General features: G+C 43.6%; 1 protein-coding gene across 3 annotated transcripts in view; it reads left to right on the top strand.

Annotated features, from left to right (window-relative positions):
- Positions 1 to 20,597, top strand: part of ITGB6 (integrin subunit beta 6) — a 472,483-nt gene that overhangs the window by 364,743 nt on the left and 87,143 nt on the right. For all 3 annotated transcript variants that reach the window (XM_069224209.1, XM_069224208.1, XM_069224207.1), the window contains one exon: positions 5,394 to 5,494. In XM_069224209.1, the coding sequence (XP_069080310.1) occupies positions 5,394 to 5,494 (101 nt within the window). The remainder of the gene's footprint in view (positions 1 to 5,393; positions 5,495 to 20,597) is intronic.

Raw genomic sequence — 20,597 nt, 5'->3', positions numbered from 1 at the left:
GAGGTTGGAATTTAAGTTACACTTTTGAAAATGGCACTTTTAGAGAGTTCCTATTTTCTTGTTCTAATTAACTGTGCCTTTCTACCAGTGCCCTGGATCACATGACTGTGAATGGCTCTGATGTGAAGGTTTGTGCATTGCTTTCAGACACGGAGAGAAAGGAATCCTAGATGTGAGGGGAGAGGGTCTTCCGGATAGGATGGCCCTGCCTGCAGCACACACAAGGGAGCTTGACACCAGGCCTGCCCAGATTTTTGTCACTCTAGACAGTGTGGAGCTAAGACCAGGACATGGGGAAGAACTGTCCAGAACCAGTTTTTAGGGTATGTCAAGCAGTTCCACCCCCGCAAAGGGTGGCACCCGGTAAAAAATTAGGGCTTCAAAACCACCACTCATCAGAACACTCCTGGACCTATGGAGGACTCAGAAGAAGGACTGTCCTGCTGCTGGAAGGACTGCTTTGCAGCCTGAAGAAGAATTATTGGACCTCCTTGCCTTGATCGCAGGCTATCCAGAAGGCTCCAAGTGTCAGTTGCCTGACCTCCTGTATGAGCTACAGGGACACAACAAACTTCCAGGGGCCTCCTTGATAATGCCTGCTGACCAGCACCAACTGGACCTGCTATTCCTTGCTGCTGACCTCGGCTGGAGTGAGTCCTAATCTCCAAGAGATGACCCCAGGTCCTTGTTCCTTGGCTGGCATCCGTGAGAGTTTCTCCTGAAGAAAAGGTGAACACCATGAAGTCTGGGCTCCTCGTGCCAAGAATCAACTGTCTGTGACTACAGCCATGTGAAACTCCAAGCTCTTTGCGCCAACAGTGACTGTCTGTGGGGATCAACCACCGCAAACCATTAGCTCTCCATGCTACAGCATTAACCATCTAGATCACTTGACCTGCTTTTTGCACCGAACGCCTTCTCCTCACAGCACATACAGTACTCTTCATGCCATACTTGAAAAGGCAATTCTTGAGCAGGGCTAACCTGGTCCCTGTGTACGCCCTGCGCTCCAACGCAGTTGACATTAGCTTGTGACTTTCCACCAGTCTAGCGCAACCAGATAACAGTGAGTGGCGCTTTGTGCTTCTTCATGGTATTTTCATAAAAACATTCAAATTCAGTATTTCCAGTTCTACTGATTGGATTTTTGTTGTTCTGGTATCATTGTATTTATTAAAATGTATTCAGTTTTCTAAACTGGATTGAGATTTTTCTTTTGTGGTGTTTTCACTTTTTATTACTCTTTGTCTGCTTCATAAATACTTTATCCATGGCCTTTCACTTACGTCTGACTGCTTTCTGCCTATCTACCAGAGATTAAGCACAGGTTAATGTAGTGACATTTGTACTTCAGTAAAGTGTTGAACAAGATAACATTTTAAATACAAATAAGATCTCCCTTGCCTTATGTCTCATTTCTACACCGTCATTGCTGGGCAACAGGATTGCAACAGTTCTTCCATGGGTGTTAATTCTGTATTTCCTTCTATCCAGTGAGGCCCGACTTGAACTGTGGTGTGGCATGTCTGACAGGATGCCGATCATGACATCTAAGGGACACCTCTGCTAGCGCCTCTGTTCCTCAATAATTAACTGACAAGGAGACGTGCATAGGCCGATGAACCTTTTGATTCGCATGGAGTATCCTAGCTATGATGTGACCATTGTTTCTCATTAATCAATACACATAATTCAATAACCATTAATCTAGTCATTAATCAACAATTAATAATCATCACACCATGACCTTTCAGCCATGAATAACCACAACTCAGTATGAGTTTAGTAATTTTATTTCCCTATTGGTTACAATACTAAGTCATGAATTTATTTCAAACTTTATTCAATTCAAAACAATTCTCTCATTAATTCATTAGTAAACGCCAAAAGCATAACCTAGTCAAAATTTGCATCAGGATGTATTCTATAGCATTAGCGTAAATCATCAATAGAATCAAAGGCAAATGTGTCAACATAAGTAGCAGAGTTCATCAAATCAGTTTGTCAATCATTTGTCTTCAAAATTCTGCCAGAGTCACAGAGTTGGATACCTCACCTAACCAAGATTAGCATCTGCATGTTGGATGTCATGCAAAAACAGTTTAGAACATGAATTTGGAACACATCTAGCTAAGAGAAAAACCATTAGACAGCGCAGTACGTACCTAGAAACTAAAGGCACAAAAGGTAATTCAGTCACATTGTCATATCTACCTATGCTCGGTATGGATCAGCAACAAAGTCAGTCTTCGTCTTCAGGTCATCAGACGATCAGCATCGCATCAGGCTCTCAAGAGCATGAGCCCAATGACAGAAACTCGAATCTTCTTCGATCTTGCAGTCTCTCCCCTAACATTTGTACCTAAGATCTCTCTCCATCTCTCCTTTGTCACAACATTATATTAAAATCACCCAGACCATCCTCAAATTCCTAATTGGTCAATTAATCACACGATTTTACTCTAACCAATAATTTTGGTAACTCAAATATATGAATTCTAATATTACACAGTTCTCAGGTTGTTGATTGGTTCACTGTAAGATGTCCTCATCATCTGGCTCGTTGCATCTTCTTCTCCAATCAGTGTCTTCATTGTTCGAGTCCCAAGAAAGTACACTCAGGACACTTTACACACTATTTGCTACATTTCTAGTTTCATCATCTCCTGTCCGTCGGTTCATGCAAAGGTTTCAGCTAAGCAAATTTTATTAAACAATGAGCAGTTCACGGTTAGTTCAGCTCGTCAGCATTTTCTTTGCACATTAGGAATACAGCTTCTGCACGAGGCCTGGCAAAACTAGGCCAAGACTTTAATCAAGTTAAGCCTACAAGAACACTGCTCCTTTGATATAATTTGTTAATCTTGGTGATCGCTCTCCGGGGTCACAATTTCAAACGTGCACATTATTTTTCTACGTTAATCATTTTACTTCATAATTTATTACAACATTCAATAATACATTTCTACCTAAAATATTTGCATTAACACTTCCGTTTTCTGTTCTCTATGCCCTGGTTCTCTAAACCTGTCAGCAGTGGTGGCTGCTTCCTTTAGAACGTGGGGCGCATAATTACTTTCAATCCCTTAAAAATTAAAAACAAACGTACCCCTCTTGAAGATCTTCTGCATCACATATTCAGCTGCTTACACACCCAAAGTTCCTCCTGCCTCGCGCTGCTTGCTGAACAAAAGCATCAAACCAATCCAAGTATTGCTCTCCTGCTGCTTACAATGCTAAACAGCATAACAGCAGTGCTAGGATTGGCTGGAGCAGACAAACACATCGCTCCATTGGTCACCTACAGCACTGTGCTTCTGCTTTTCAGCTGACTTTCAGCTGTTGATTGAATAAGCCTGAACTGAACATGTGAGGCTGGCCAGAGTGAAAACACTGGCCAATCTGACATGCACAGTTCAGTTAACCCAGTCTGAACTGCTGCTGGGATGCCTGGAGAGAAAGCTCTGTCATGGTCCCGCCCCCTAAAAATGGTGAGAGTGGAAAGTGTGAGAGAGAAAATGTGTACTGTGTGTGTGTGTGTAGTGGGTCGCACTGGAGCGGTCAGGGGTCACCGCACCTGCGCTCCTATGGATGAACCTTCCATACCTGTCAGGCACAAACTCCTATCATATAGGAAGCACTGCCACACTGCCTAACAATTTCAATGATTTATTGCAAAAAATCATTAGTTGATCATTGGGTACTTTACCCTAAAAAACGAGTAGTGTGTTCCTGTTACTAAAAAGTCACCACAGCAATTTAAAATCTAGACCACAACAGAGTACAACCAGTGGCGGCTGGTACCCTAACCATTTGGTGGGGAAACCCAACAAAATATTTAGGGTACCAATTGCATCCGAGAGGAAGGGAAAATTACAAATAAAAATATACTTACCTCCTCTGGCTTGGCTCCTCCAGTCCTCATGCAGTCCCTCAGCACTCTGAGTGCAGCAATTGGAGTCTCCTCACCAATCTAGATGCTGCTCTCATGTTGCTGATAATGTTAGCAGCATGAGAGCAACACCAGGATTGGCTGAAACGAGCTGCCTCGATGCTCCGGCAGGCACTGGGGCATGTGCCTGCTCGCCACTCATCTGTCTCAGACAGTTGAGTGGAGCGGTTTACACTGCGCATGTCAGGCTGGCGGTAGGAAGACGGACGGACAAAATAACATGTGCAGTGTAAACTGATGGAGTGAGCATCACTCCCCTGCTGCCAGTCAGCAGCAGTGCCCCCCACCGCAAACATGGCTTGGCTAGGGGAAGGGAAAAATTTAATTGTAATAAATGTATTTTATTACCATTTTATTTTTCACCTTTTTGGCAGCGCTGGCAGCAGGGGGCGATGCTCCTATGTCCCAAGGGAGTGGCCACAGCTGAGTACAACATTATAGCTTTATGTTTAATGTATACTACAGGCCTGATTACGATCTTGACGGGTGGCATAGTCTGTCACACACGTGACAGATATGTCACCCGCCACATTACAATCTCCATAGGACATAATGAAATCGTAATACGGCGGACAGGATGTCTGTCACGTTTGTGACAGAGTAACTCCGTCCGCCAAGATCATAATCAGGCCCTGTGTTCATAAAAACATCACTTTCACCTGTTATCTGCAATTTAATAATACACTACAAGACGCTGAGTAATATGTTGTGCTAATCACCAATGACTCTTTAATATATAGTGGACTTTTCGGTTGGACAGTTGCAAATGGTTTCTATTTTTTTGGATAGGATTTCTTTCTTTGAGGACATTGAACAATATGTCTTCAAAGGAAGCAGAAGGGAAATTCTATTGAGTAAATACATACTCACCCAAACAAACAGTCCCTTTTAAACACAAATAACCGTCCCCGTGCGTAATTAGAACAATCTAGAATGTTATCTAGCGCAGTAGATATAATCCAGCAATTTAGATCCACTAAAGACCATATGTAATACCAGAAATTCCCACGAGTGAAAATGTATTTTCTAGCACTTTTAACGAAGGAAAACAATGACGACTTAACACATGACTACTGAAAAGACAATGTTTTACTTTACACGAGAATCATCTCTGGCTGCAAGGCAGTGCTTGGTCTTTCAAAATGGAACCCGTGTGTGAGTAAGCGGCATCCGCTCCTCAGACACGCGTGAATAATGCGTCCTGGGGCGGTGTCTCACCTCTGACAATAGCTACGTGACTAAAGAGTGGGCAGGGATTATTGAATCATTGCACTTGAGCTGTACTTTTATTTCTTTTCTTTTCTGAGCCAGTACCTATCACATTTCTGCTAAAGCACGTCTTGTTGTTTGGCACCGTAAAACGGAGCACAAGATCGACCTTTGTAATGTCGCAGCATGACGGACTGGGATTGATGGGCTGTTGTGTTATTATTTTCCACAGGAGCTGCATAGAGTGCCATCTGTCTTCCACTGACGAGCAGTCACCTGGGGAATGCGCAGAAAAATGTAAACTAGTCGACGCCACTGTCAGCACAAACCAAGGTTTTTATATTCATTTTCACTTATATGGTTTCCTTGGCGTGTCTTCCATTTATTGTAAGTGAAAGTGAGACGATATCGCAGAAATGCGGGTGTTTGTGAACTCAGCGCCAAAATCCGCATTATTCCCCATTACTGGTGTTACCTATCATACTCAAAATTATTCCTACCTTGTGATGTCGAATTTCATCCGATGCGACAAATATCGGTCCAAACACTGAGCCACTCGTAATAAGGGCCTTAAAGAGGACAGTCTCGGCTGTCTTCTCGTTAAGTCTGTGGTGTTTACATAGTGCGTACTTTATTAAATAAATGCATTAGTGTCGGGGCCCAGAGTTCTGCCCGCGTCGCCCAATGACACTATAGCCGAGGCTGCATAGTTTTGATTCCACTGTATGCCTGCCTCTTTCTTCAACTGCCCTAACATTCTTGGTTATTCCATTCATGCGTTAGTTTTCATCACTGTTTGAATGATGAGATGCTATACAAAGAACAGTATTGTGTACTTGGGGACTCTATGAAGTCACCTTGAAGCAGGGTGTGACGAGTGGGGTAAGGATAGCTAACGCAGTTTTGCGTCAAAAAAATTAGCGCCGGCTAACGCCATTCTGAAGCGCCATGCGGGCGCCGTATTTATTGAATGACGTTAGCCGGCGTTAGCCGCCGGCGCCGTCTGGTGTGCGTTAAAAAAAAACAACGTACACCAGGCAGTGCCGGCGTAGGGGGATATGGGGCTTGGGCGTCAAGAAATGGGGCAAGTCAGGTTGAGGCAATTTTTTCGCCTCAACCCGATTTGCGCCATTTTTTTTCACTCCCAACCCCCATAGAAATGACTCCTGTCTTAGCAAAGACAGGAGTCATGCCCCCTTGCCCAATGGCCATGCCCAGGGGACTTCTGTCCCCTGGGCATGGTCATTGGGCATAGTGGCATGTAGGGGGGCACAAGTCAGGCCCCCCTATGCCACAATTTTTTTTTTAAAAAAAGACTTACCTGAACTTACCTTAATGTCCCTGGGATGGGTCCCTCCAGCCTTGGGTGTCCTCCTGGGGTGGGCAAGGGTGACAGGGGGTGTCCCTGGGGGCATGGGAGGGCACCTCTGGGCTCCTTCAGAGCCCACAGGTCCCTTAACGCCTGCCTTTTGCAGGCGCAAAAAAAACGGCGCAAAAGTGGGCGTACGTAATTTTTTTTGACCCGCCCACTCCCGGGCGTGAATTTTGCCCGGGAGTATATTTCCGACGCACATGCCTCGGAGTCGATTTTTTAGACGGGAACGCCTACCTTGCATATAATTAACGCAAAGTAGGTGTCCACGCTAAAAAATGACGCTAACTCCATGGACTTTGGCGCTAGATGCGTCTAACGCCAAAGTATAAATATGGAGTTAGTTTTGCGTCGAAATTGCGTAAAAAAAAACGACGCAATTCCGGCGCAAACGGAGTATAAATATGCCCCACAATTTTGTACGTTTGCGCCTCTTTTGAGTTAAAAAATGGCGCAAATGCGATGCTAAAAAAGTATAAATATGGGGGTAAGTGTTATGAACTGAGAGGTTGAAAGCTGTAGCTTGTGCACGTTCCATCGCTCTACTGCCCAGCAATAGAAAAAGAGTGCCTTCCAGTATTCAGCAAAAAGGATATTTAAGAAGAAACATATTTACACATTTCTAAAACAAAGGTTTGAATGTCAGGATACCTAGGGTTCTGAACTATTTCCCATTTCTTCCAAAAAAGCATACGACTACAAAGAAGGATGGTACTGTAGCCCAACTCCAAACAACAGAAGAGCTGTCAAACAATGAACATTTGGGGCCAGATGTAGGAAAGGATTTGCAACTCGCAAACGGCAAAAACTGCCGTTTGCGAGTTGCAAATCGCATTTTCCTATGCAGAAATGCATTCTGCGAGTCGGACCGACTCGCAAAAGGCATTTCAGAATCGCAAATAGGAAGGGGTGATCCCTTCCTATTTGCGATTCCTAGTGGTATGCAATACCATTTGCGACCGCATATGCGGTCGCAAATGGTGTTGCAGTTACCATCCACTTCAAGTGGATGGTAACCCACTCGCAAATTGGAAGGGGTCCCCATGGGACCCCTTCCAGTTTGTGACTGGTCCCAAAAACATTTTTTCAGGGCAGGGAGTGGTCCAAGGGACCACTCCCTGCCCTGAAAAAATACCGAAACTAAAGGTTTCGTTTTTTTTTTTAAGTGCAGCTCGTTTTCCTTTAAGGAAAACGGGCTACACTTAAAAAAAAAAACTGCTTTATTTAAAGCAGTCACGAACACGGAGGTCTGCTGACTACAGCAGGCCTCCATGTTTGCGAGTGCCCATAGTCGGTATGGGGCTGCAATTTGCGACCCACCTCATGTATATTCATGAGGTGGGTCATTGCGACCCCATACCGACTCGCAGACGGTGTCTGAGACACCGTTCTGCATAACATTTTGCGAGTTGCAAATAGCGAGTCGCTATGACTCGCTATTTACAACTCGCAAAATGTTTCTTTGCTACATCTGGCCCTTGGTCTTTTCTTCTCACCTCCCCCCTTGCCATCATACAAATAGTGTGTGTCAATATGAGTATGCCTGTAAGCAGCTGACTAAAAAGTAAACAAATTAATATATTTGCTCAATGTACAGAAAGCACAAGATATCATTTTAATAATTGAAATGTGCCTCAATATCAGCTGGTTACCTGTCCACTAGATCTCAAAGTGCGTTTATGTCACAATTTCTGTTTGTGTAGTAGGACAAGAAGGGACGGGTGTATATGAGCATCTCTAAAGTTCACACAGACCTGCATCCTTTCTGCTTAGCGATGTGACTTGCTAACCCCAAACTACACATTACCTCCTTCTACTGTGAGGCCCCTGCACCAAGTGACTGACCAGGGTAGCAGTAGTGAAATCACACATCCTCTGACCCTCCATTACTTCAAATTTGTAACTCCTTGTCCCACCTTTAGTTCTTAAAATGTCTCCTATTTGCTTGCAGGCATGAGAGGAGCATGGTTCGAACACTTCATATAGTAATCAGGGATGTATTACTTAATTTCTGTTACTGCATCGGCTTCATAACTTTGAGACCAGAAACTGAATCTAGTGATTTTATGTAACAAACAAAAAGTGTATAACAGATACATCATGGTATCCAAATCAAATTTCTTCAGACCAGAAATTGCCACATCTAAAAATTAATTAAGAAGCCCTTTTGACAAACAAAAATGTAACCAGTCCACAAGCTGCTCCAGTTATCCCAAACACAAAATAAAATGACAAAATAAAAATGATCGAGCTTTGTATTAAAAGTACAACTTACACTCTGCCAATAAAAACTAGCCTGCAAACCACCAAAAACATAGGCACCCTTCAAGTAAATAACTCACTTTGAAGGTTCTAAACACAGTCACCCGCCTCAAACCATCTGTAGGAAGCTGGCCGCGTGTATGGTGTTATCACCCTTTACCAGGCCAGGTATCCCCTATTGGTGAAGTGGAGACAGTGTCTAGGAAGCCAGGGCTCTCTAAGCCGTAGCTGTGGATGAGCAACCAAGACTTATCTAGGAGACATGCCAAGCTCATGCAATACAACTATAGCCACACAGCACTTATAAACATGAAAGAACCACACAGTGTTACAAAAATAAAGGTAGTAACACAAACACTAAAATACTGTGTAGGCAATCCCCCAACAGGAGGTAAGTAAACACATTAGAAATCAGTAAATAGCAAAGAAAGCAATAGGCATTTTGCAATAGCAAATAGTGAGGGGACCAAACCATATACTAAGAAAGTGGAATGTGAAAGGCAGTCCCGCACCCAAGGATGTGAAATCAGGAGAAGATAGCTGGAGGAACTAGGGACCCCAAAAAGGTAAGTACCAGGTGCTCCCCAGCGACCAGGAGAGGAGAGATAAGTACCTGGTTTTCTCCAAACCCAACAGGAAGACTTTGGAAAATGATTGTGCAAGACCCAACCAAGACTGGAAGCACCCAAATGTGGATCCTGACAGAAGAGGACCTGCAAAGAAGGGGACCAAGTCCAGTTCGAGATAGAGTGTCCAGTTGTGGTAGGAGCCACTACCCACCCTTGTGTGGAAGCAGGACCAGGTATACGATTGATGAAGAAGGTCAGCAGTGCAGCACAGGAGCCGAAGAGGAGTCCCAGAAGTGATGCAAGTAATGTCCCATGTCGGCTGTCGAGATGCAGTCAGTCAGTGATGCTGGAAAACCACCAATAAGCCTTGGCAAATGCAAGAGATGGAGACTTGACCTAAGGAGGGGAGTCTGGGGTGACCCTCAGCAGTTGGGAGAGTCACAAGAAGAGGAGACTACCCCCACAGGCAACCCACCGGCAGCAGGCACAGGAGTCACAGTGAGACCCACTCAGCACACCTCAAGAAGTGTCCCACGTCGCTGGAGCAACAGACTGGAGACTGTGCATTGCAGGAAGAAGTGCAGGAGGCCAGAGAAACACGGAGCCTGAAGACCCCTTGGGGCAGGAGCAATCAAGCCTTGGTAGCTGCAAGAGTCGCAGTGCACAGGGGTACACTCCTGCAAGCAGAGGCAAGGGCTTACCATCTCCCAAGTTCGACCACTGGTAGAGAGGACCAAGTGGACCACTCAAGACCACCACCTGTGATGCAGGGTCCACACAGTTCCAGAGGAGAGCAGATCCACACAGCCAATCATCATTGCAGTTGGTGCCAGCAGATGCAGGGGAGTGACTCCTTCAATCCAAGGGAGATTCCTTCTTGCTTCTTGTGCAGACTGAAGACTCGCCACCCTCAGAGGATGCACAGCTGGGGGAAATGTTGCAGTTGCTGGAAGGAGCCAGAGAAAAAATGTTGCAGGACTGAGTCTTCACTGAAGTTGCAGTTTGTTGGTTCCTGAAGAGTCCAAAAGCAGTTCCAGTGGCCAGAAGATGAAACAAAAGATGCAGAGGAGTCCTGGTGGAATCTTGTATGTCAAATCTGAGGTTGACGTGGCCACCTGGAGGAGCTCTAGGCACCACCCCTGGGGTGGTGATGGACAGAGAAGTAGTCACACATCTTTCCTTTGTCCAGATTCATGCCAGAACAGGGACCAGGGGTCCATCCACTGCTGCAAACCGTTTTATGCAAGGGCACCAAATGTTCCCTTCAAAGCACACCATTGGCTTGGGGAGGCTACCCCTCTCAAGCCATGTCACACCTATTTACATGGGGAGAGGGTGTTGCCTCCCTCTCCCACAGGAAATCATTTGTTCTGCCTTCCCCTGCTTGAGCTGGTCATGCAGCAGGAGGGCATAAACCCATCTGGAGGGTGGCAGCAGCGTGGCTGCTTGCAAAACCCTAGAAGACTGGTAGGAGCAATACTGAGGGGTGTTCTAAGGAGCCCCCAGAGTGCATGCAATCATACAACCAATACTGGCAACAGTATTGGGGTATGATTCCGACATGTTTGATACCAAACATGCCCAGGTCCGGAGTTACCATTATGTAGCTGGACGCAGGTAGTGACCTGTCCCCAGTACACAGGTGAAATGGCTTCCTCACATTTGCAAAATCCAGTGTAATGGAGCTAGAGTTCGTAGGGGCTCCTCTGCTCATGCAGGGGTGCCCTCACACACAGGTGGGCTAGGAGGGCCTACCATAGGGGTGACTTACAGTGAGCTGGTGCAGTACCTGTAGTGAAAGGGTGCATGCACCTTTTCATGCAGACTGCAATGGCAGACCTGCAGACACATTTTGCATGGGCTCTCATGGGTAGCACAATACATGCTGCAGCCCATGGGGAACCCCTGGTGCCACAATGCTCTGGGTACCTAAGTAAAAAATATACTAGGGACTTATATGGGTGCACCAGTATGCCAATTGTGGGGGTGTGCAATGTCCTAGACAACCACATTTAGAGGGAGAGAGCACAGTCACTGGGGCCCTGGTTAGCAGGATCCCAATGAACACAGCCAAAGCACACTGACAGCAGGCAGAAAGTGGGGGTAACCATGCCAAAAAAGAGGGTACTTTCCTACATCAGCTAATTCCTTCCCTGAAAAAATATTCAACAACATAATGATATCTTTCTCCCTGTTTATGACGAAGGTGGAGGATGACTCACTTTCACAAGGAATAGCCCCTAGCAGCATTGAAATACAACAGATCACCCTTCATTTTAAACAGTCAGACACCGACCCAGAGGATGTGAACAACTTCTGACCAAGATCTAACCTTCCTTTGTGGTGAAAGTTCTAGAAAGTTGCATGAAGAAACAGCCGAAAGACTTCATAGAAGAAAATAACCTTCTTGATCCCCAACAATCAGGATTCAGAACTAGCTGTGGCATGGAATTAGCAATGCTGCACGTATTCGATGGTCCACCCAGCATTTTAGATAACAGCAAATCCTGCCTTCTAGTTATTTTAGACTCAGCAGCCTTTGACAGAATTAATCATGCTTCTCTGTTAAATCTCCTAAAAGAACAAATGAGACTAGAGGACATACTTCCAAATTGATTTGAATCATACCTTAATAACTGTTCATGACAAATATAAGTAACAAATGCATCTAAAGTCCCACTCCCCTCGAACAAGAAGACCCAAAAGGCTCCATCCTCCTGCCTACACTTTTCAACTCATACGTGGCACCCCTAACACTTTAGTAACTCATACATGGAACCCTTAACACTTTCCTAAATCAAATATTTCATTTCACTTATATGCCTTTGACACATTGTCAGAAGACATAACTGTGCTTAAATAGACAATGAGAGAGCTACAAATCTGGATTACACTACATCATCTTAATCCCCAGAAAACCGAGTTCCTTCTGATCTCTGCTCATAACAAGTAGCATCCTATATAAACATGGGTATATTCAGCAAACATTTTTGACTGCAGACCAGTCATTATTGAAAAAACAAAATCACTAGGCTTCACTCTAGATAAGGACCAACATTTTTATGCTCACATTAATGCTTCAACAAGTAGCGCACAGCACCAAGTCAGACTTCCCTGAAAAATCAAAACCCTTAGTCCAAATCAGTGATTTCAGGATTATAGCACAATCGCTGGTCCTCTCAAGACTCAAGTATGAAAGCGGCCTTCTGAATTGAATACTCTGAAATTCAACTAACCCCTCAATTGTGAAGCCCACTTGGCAACCAGTTCCAGAAGGTAGTACTACATCCCCCAAACTGATTATTCTTGATTGGCTGTCCATGGAAGTCAGACAGAGGTCAATTTAAATGAGCTTATATTACCCACAAGGCTCCGACCAGGCAACACCAAAGTACATTGCCCATAAACTCATTATCTCAGATGGATCTCACAAGCTCAAAGTGCAGAATCTGTCTGACTTAAAACTCTTCTTTTGAAAAAGTCCCACACTCAGGGGCATATTTACAAGCTCCTAGCACCACCTTGTGCTGCCCTAGCATATTTTTTTATTTTTATGCTAAGGCAGCACTATGGACGCCTTTCTCCCACGTCTTATTTGTAAAGTGGCACCATGTCTGCATTGTGCCACTTAGTAAACCCTTGAGCCACATTATTCCTGTGCCAGGCATAATGTATGCAAGAGAGGGGCAGTCTGACACAGGGAGGCCCAAAAAATTGGTGCTGTGAAATTTGCAACATTTCACTGCGCCATTTTTTCTATCATTTTTAACGCCTGCTCAGAGCAGGTGTTAAAATGATGCATCCATTTTAATCAGTAGGCCTCCCTGTGCTTTGCTGCACTGGCATTAAGCTTTTTGAGCCTAGTGCAGCAAAGCGCCAAATAGCATAAACATTTTTGACGCTGTTGTCCTAAAGACCTCTATGGTGTGCCGTATTGTAAATATGGCACAACCATGGTGTCGGCAGGTGGGACAGAGGGGACGCAAGAAAAGTAGTGCATCGGGACCAATGTGCCACTTTCTTGTAAATATGACCCCCTGTCTATCTCAGGCAGTGCTCATAAGGTTCAGAACTCTATCCCATCAGCTTCAAAAACAAACTCCTTGTACTCCATCTTCAAGAAAGAATTTAACACCCAATTCTTCAATCGCCACATGCAATCATGATCTGACTGTACTCTGCATGTATTTGGGGTGTAGACTACAGTAGCCAGGCAATATGTATGATGAAAAAGTTGCTTTAATGAGCCTCATTTCTTTTGTTAAGATAACAATGTAACTCCGGTTCTTACTATGAGGTGCCGTTTCATTTATTCACCCCATTCGGATCCTAGATATAAAGAGGACCAACCAGTATACAGATGAATATTTAACCCCTCCCGCTGTTAATCACTTGTAACGTGCATTTTATAACGTTTCCTCTCTTGATTCTCTGTATGTCATTAACTAAGTTATGGAAATCACACTTCTACCTTGGTGGGTCTGATTTGAATTATATACAACTGCAGGTAAATAAATAATAAGTACCAACGGTATAAAGGGCAATGCCAGGGGCACCAATGGACAGGCCCTCGTTTACCTCCCAACTGATGTCCATATGTGCTGCATCTGTGTTCAAGATTCATAGCATTATCCAGAGTTTTTAAAATGGAAAATATTGCACTAAGGAAAATGACAGATAAGTTTGAAAAGTACAGTGAAAATGTATGGTTTATCAAGAAGTATTTTCCTTAGTAATATGAAAGTGCAAGACACATCTCTACAGCAGGTGTAAGGAATCCAAGATGCACGCTTACAGTGCATAAAATACCCCATGCTCTACTGAGAAGTGCCACAACCTCTAGCTGAATCGAGCTCTTTGCTGCTACCATGTCTGACTTCCTGATTCCTTAGATTTGTGATCTTTACGTTATAGAGGTATCTGGTTCTGCTCCCATACTGCCTCCTATTGTGTTGCATGGTCATGACACCCTCCCTCCCCCACATCATGCTTTATGGTGTGGTTCACTTTTAATTGTTATGCTATATTATGTCATGTTATGGTATGTTAATAAAGCCTATTATAGCACATGTTCGGCAACGTTTCTTGGCACTGAAAATGAATCTTTGATTGAAAGTGTGAGGCATGCAGCCAAGATACCGTTGGGATCAACATAAGCACGTCTGTTTAAAAAGCCACGATTTAAGACATTTTCTGAAAGCTTGAACTCAGTTTCAGCACGAAGCTGGTCTGGAGGGAAGTTCCACAGTAAAGGTGCCTGCACATTAAAACTATGGCCCAGATTTAAGAGGGCCTAGCGCCATTCCATCACCACATTAGTGTCTTTTTTTATGCTAATGAGGAGTTGGAAAGCCAAAAACGCCTCTCCATATTTACAAAGTGGCGCAATGCTTGCATTGCACCACTTTGTATCCCCTTGTGCCACATTATGCCTGTGCCAGTCATGATGTATGCAAGGGAGGCGTTCCGGCGCTAAAGGGGCTGAAAAAATGGCATCATTGCTATCAGCACTTTTAATGCCTGTTAAGAGCAGGTGTTAAAGGGAGGCTCCTGATGTTTTCAATGAGCCTCTGGGTGCTTATACACTAATCCTGCAAAGCGCCAGACTAGCGTAAAAAATTATGATGCTAGTACCCCCGACTACCGCCATCTTGCGCCATATTTTAAATACAGTGCTCACATGGTGGTGTTAAGGGGGGGCGCTAAGGAGTGCAAGAAAAGTTGTGCTGCTCTAGGTGCAGCGCCAATTTTCATAAATCTGCCCCTTTGTCTTCCTGTTCTTTCCTTTGCATACCTTGACATCAGATAGTTTATTAAGAATGAGAGCAGAGCAAGAGAAGATTAATATTGTGAAATGCTCTTGGCTACAGATGAATGTGACATATCAAACAATGCCTTAAGAGTTAATTAACATGTATAAAATAAAACCATTTGCTTCAACATAAAAACAAATGTTTTATGGTTTATATTTCTCATGCTGTATTTAATTAGCCTTGATAGCTTGGTGGGGATGTTTTCTGCTAACCCTCCTTACTTTCTGGCTCTCTGGGTTTTTGTTCCTTGTATTGTGGAGGTGCCTGACTCAACTCCTATATTGCCCCCTGTTCTGGTGCATTGTCGTTTCACCTCTCACATATTAGCCTTAGTGTGGTTTACTTTTAATTATTTTAATGGGTTTACATTTCTCGCATTTTCTTTAAATAGTATGGTTCCCAACTTCCCAACTAAGGTACCCCACCACTTGGCTGCTTTGTTCCTTTCTTATGGCATCTGTTTTGCTCACCGCAATGCACGTTTAGTGCACCCTATAGTCTATACACTAGGCACGCCTCTTTCTGCATTACAGTTTATTTCAATGACACTGCTGTTCTAATCCACCAGCAGTGCAGCAAAGGCATGCCTAAGGCAAGCCTACATGCCCTGTCTGCGCATGTACCATGTCCAACACTTGAACCCCTGCCCTAGGACAGGCCCCTATTATAATCAGCATGAAATATGCACTGCTCATGCTTTAAAAACAAGGTACGCTCTATACTTGTTCCAGATGATTCTGAAGCATCTCCACCAGATTCAGCCCCTCTAAATGTCATTCATTTAATGGCAATAATAGGTCTATTAGCGCCACTTTAAACTGCTTTCTTTTAAATACTGGATCCGTCCCTAAACATCATCTGAATATATTTCCATGTATTTTTATTTACCTGATGAATTATTTCTCACAGAAAATTGGCTGAATATAATTCTGGGCCAGACATCACTGCTGCCACACCTCAGGTCTACTCTATTCCTATGAGGCACCCACCCCAAAGAACAAGTGGAGGGTTAGCAATTATATCCCTCAAACATTTGCTGCACCCTGACCAAAGCCAAGTCACATATGGAACACTTTCTCCCTGACAATCAGTCGCACTTTCTCCATTTCAGGTTCTCTAAATGATTATTCACATTCCATTAGATTCAACTTCGCAAAAATAAATCTTCTGGACCATGCGTCCCCATACCTTCTCAAGAATTTCAACTTTACATCCTTGGAAACTGGAATTTCCACCTTAAAAACATTTCATACCCTGATTATCAATCTCTTTTTTACAAGCTTCACTCTCTTGGTGTTCCGCTTACCTCTCTTAGTTGTTATTTGATTCTTCCCGTGATCCTATTACTTGGACTGAAAAATATGTGATCCATTGTGTTATCTTCATCCTAGCTACCAGTCTTTCCACTCTTCTGTGCAGCACCCCTCAGGCAATCTGTAATGGAAGTAGGATAAACACTTAAAGTCAACTTAAATTCCTAGATCTCTTCCACTTGTGATTTATTAGGCCGTTTGAAAGAACATAAGTCCCATCACAAATCTCCTTCCTTCTCTTGATACAATAATGATCTTGTTAAGGCTAAGCTCCACCATAAACACCTTGAGAAAAATGAAATAAAAACTATGATTTATCTAAAACAGAGTACAGAGCACCTTTTACAGACTACCATTTTGGATGCACACAGCCTGGATTTCTTACTAAAGTACTGCTATTGAATCCTCCACAAATTCTCCTTTGAAATATTTTCCATCTTCAAGACTTACTCCACCCTACAGTGGGCACCAAAACCCTGTCTCTGGAACTATGCTCCAGTCTCTCCAAAAGGTTCAAGAATACAACGTCCACAATTTGTGCTGTTTTTCCAATTATATCTTCACCATCATAATATTTTTAGTTTCTCTTCTGCAGTAGTGATGGGTCCTCCTTGACAGAATTTGCATCCCTTTTCAATGCAGATATAGGGTGTTGTCTCAGTTGTGTTAAGTTGGGCACCTTTGAATCAGTGTTCACCTCAGCTTTTCATCTAAGGCTTGGATGTCATCTGCCTTATTCTCATGGCGATCAGTAATCTCTCCTTGAAATTGGACACCATTCCCAAAATCTGGCAGCATTCAGTAGTCATGCCTTTCTTTCAAAAACCCTATGGCAGACCATACCATTCTAAACAATTTCCATCCAATTTCTCTCCTACTTCTGCTTGCCAATTTTGTGGAGAAACAAACAGCTGGTCAGGTTTTTGTCCAAAGCACAGCACGGAATCTGCTCCCATTCCAGTTAATGAGGATTTTTAGACACATTCTGGATCAGGGCAGTTTTGCTACTCTAATCCTACTAGACCCTTTTGCAACTTTTGATGCTGTCTCATATACCATTCTCATTTTGTATCTTCATAGCAAGGGCACCTGCAACACGGTCCTTAGATAGTTCTATTCTGTTCTTGCTAATAGATTCCATTCAGCCACTCTGGTGCTCACAGGGCTCTTCTCTAAGACTTACCCTGTTCAATGTATATATCACCCATTGCTTCCTTAGTCCATTATTTTGGTTTCTGTAGGAAAATGACTCATTTAGCATGATCATCACCATTTGTTTGGACTGAAGCTGCTGGTTCTATTACATTGGGCACTGGATATCTGCTAACCAGACCAAACATACAGTGCATGTGCTCTGACCCCTAAAACATGTTGAAATTAGCTACACTTCTAATTGGCATATTTAAGTTACCTATACGTCCCTTGTATATGATACAAAGTGTACCAGGGCCTGCAACCCAAGTGGACTGCAGAACATATTGTGCTACCACTAGAATTAAAGTGAAACCATTACTGCAAGCCTACCACTGTAGCCTGTCTGTGCAGTTTTAAAAGTGCAAATTTGTCCTGCCGAAGTAGCCCCTTTTGACAGGGCTAAACCCTGCTTTTAAATATTAATAAGCTACTCCTACGAAGTCCTTTATTGGCCATGGCTCTTTGTATTTTAAAGTAGGACATGTAAAAGCTCAATGTTAAACATGCCCTTACAGTGACTAGGTCCTACGACACATTTTAGCTGTAACAGGGTTAGCTGCTCCATAGGAAAGCATTGTTATATATCATTAAAATTAATAGTGTAATCTTAACTCAGGAACCAGCTACATAGCTAATTCCTGGAGCTTTTACAATATTTATTACCAGCTCAATCCATTGGTAGAGTTAAATTTGTAACAAATATTTTGCAAAAGGTATTTTTTAAAAGTCACCTTTTGCCTGCCTAAATCCTCCAGAAGACCATTTCATTTGTATGAGCTTCCAACTGTTACCCAGGATCTGAATAGCTCATTTGATGAGGTATAAACATGGGTGTGGAGAGGTGTTCTGGTCCTCTGCAGGATGACCATCTAGGCTGTGCCTAGGAACTTAATTAACCTCAAAGAGGCCTACCCTGTCATATGCAGTTTCAGCTAACACCTGGGCCTGCCCCCTGCTTTGCCCCTCTAGGCAGCCAAACACTAGTCCCAGTGGGAGTGGAGCTGCCCTCTAGAACCGATTGTGAGTGACCACAGAGCAGGAGTTTCTCATTTCACTGGTCACGTTTCTAGGGTAGGCATACGAGCTCTGCGCAGAGAAAGAAATGTTATGCCATGTTGGATTCAGCTACAGAGGGTGACTGTGGGATTGTTTTCAGTAGTGCACACAAGGATGGCTGCAAGTATGGGTAGGGTTAGTTCTGGGAGCTTTTCCTTTGTGGGCTAGGGAGGTGCCAGGACTCAACACCGCCCCCACATGCTGGTTTCAGGTATAAATGTGGCACCCCATGGCACCCTCTTCACAACACTACTGGACCTGTAGAGACAGGAGGAGGAATGCACTTGCTGTTGACACCTGTGAGGAAACCTGAAAGGCTTGAGCTGCTCCCACTTGTACCCAGGACAAGGAAGTGGACTCCAAGAGTAATTTGCTTGACCTCCTGTTAAGCTAAAGGGACACTGCAAGCTGCTAGAAGCCATTATTCCTGAAGAGCCCTGCTAGCCAGTTCTAATTGGACCTGCCTTGGACCCTGCTGGTTGTTTCTGCTGGAGTGATTCTTGACCCCCAAGTGCTGTTCTTGAGATCCTGGCACCCTCAGCTGTGTCAAAGTTTACCTCTCCTAACATTCTGAAAAACCTGAGACCTAGGAACCAGATGATTGGGACAAACCTACTAAGCCAAGACGATGAAGGTGCATTCCTGCTGGCCCAAAGATTAAGGTTACTCCTGCTCAGAGCTTTTCTGCAACAGCAAGTCTGTTTCTGCAGAATGTCGTGAGGAAGGTATCTGGCCTTGTGGAACCCTGTTTGGGAATAGTGTGCAGCCTTGCACCGCTAGAGAAATCCTAGCTCCAAAAACGTGACTAAGTATGGAAGTAAAAATCTTGACCGGGTGAACATGCCAAAAGTATGTGGCTGGCTCGTGAGGAATCGTCCTTTGGCACGAAGTTTTGAATTTCTCCTGCTCTGAGCTTTCCTATCAAAAGTCAACGGTTTCACCCTGTCTTTATCTGATGGCTATCTGGCCTCGTGTAGCCAATCTTGGCCAGAGCCTGGTGCCTTGCCCTGATGAGGATTTTTGACTTCCATTTCAGGGACTAAGGGCCTGATTTGGAGTTTGGCAGATGGGTTACTCCATCACAAACATGATGGATATCCCGTCTGCCTTATTACAAGCTCCATAGGATATAATGCACTTGTAATAAAGTGAACAAGATATCCATCAAGTTTGTGACAGAATAGCCCCTCTACCAAACTCTAAATCAGTCCCTAAATCAGAATGTACAACTTCCAAACAGGATGAAATTGGTTTCTGAATCCAACCCATGCTCCATCGTGGTCAGCCTTAAATCATGCCTATGTACCAGTCAAACTCAACTAGGTGACTGCAGTTGATGCTTAATGCTTATGGCGCTACTTTCATTTAAAGATTAGAAATTCTTATCTCCAGTTCCTCCTATTGGAATTTTGTAGTATTGGTGTAATTGTTTTCATTGAATTATTCTCTATTTGCTAAATTGGGTTGGGATTTGTATTGTGTTGTGTTTTCAACTTTTTAGGTGTTTCTAAATGCCGGTGCTTCTAAATGCTTTATACATTTTCTTACGTTTAGCCTATTTGCTCTGTGCCACTGGCTACCAGCAGTTGAGCTCAGTTTAAATTACTGAAACCTTTAATTGGCCCAAGAATAGGGACATTATTACTTATGATGGACTATTATCCACCCCAACTAATAATAAATTTTTTCACAGTTTCCGAATCATATCACATGCAAATGACACACATTATTATATTTATTATTGAAAAACTTCCACTCATTCAAGAAAGATTCCATATCTGTATGTCTTCAGAAGTGGATTTGATGGAGGTCAGGTGCCTTAAACTGACAAAAGCTGAAGTTCTGATGTTTGGTACA

This window comes from Pleurodeles waltl, chromosome 3_1 (assembly GCF_031143425.1).
Source record: "Pleurodeles waltl isolate 20211129_DDA chromosome 3_1, aPleWal1.hap1.20221129, whole genome shotgun sequence".
Lineage (NCBI taxonomy): Eukaryota > Metazoa > Chordata > Amphibia > Caudata > Salamandridae > Pleurodeles > Pleurodeles waltl.
Note: the sequence above shows the minus strand (reverse complement) of the source record. Positions and strands in the feature narration are given on the sequence as shown.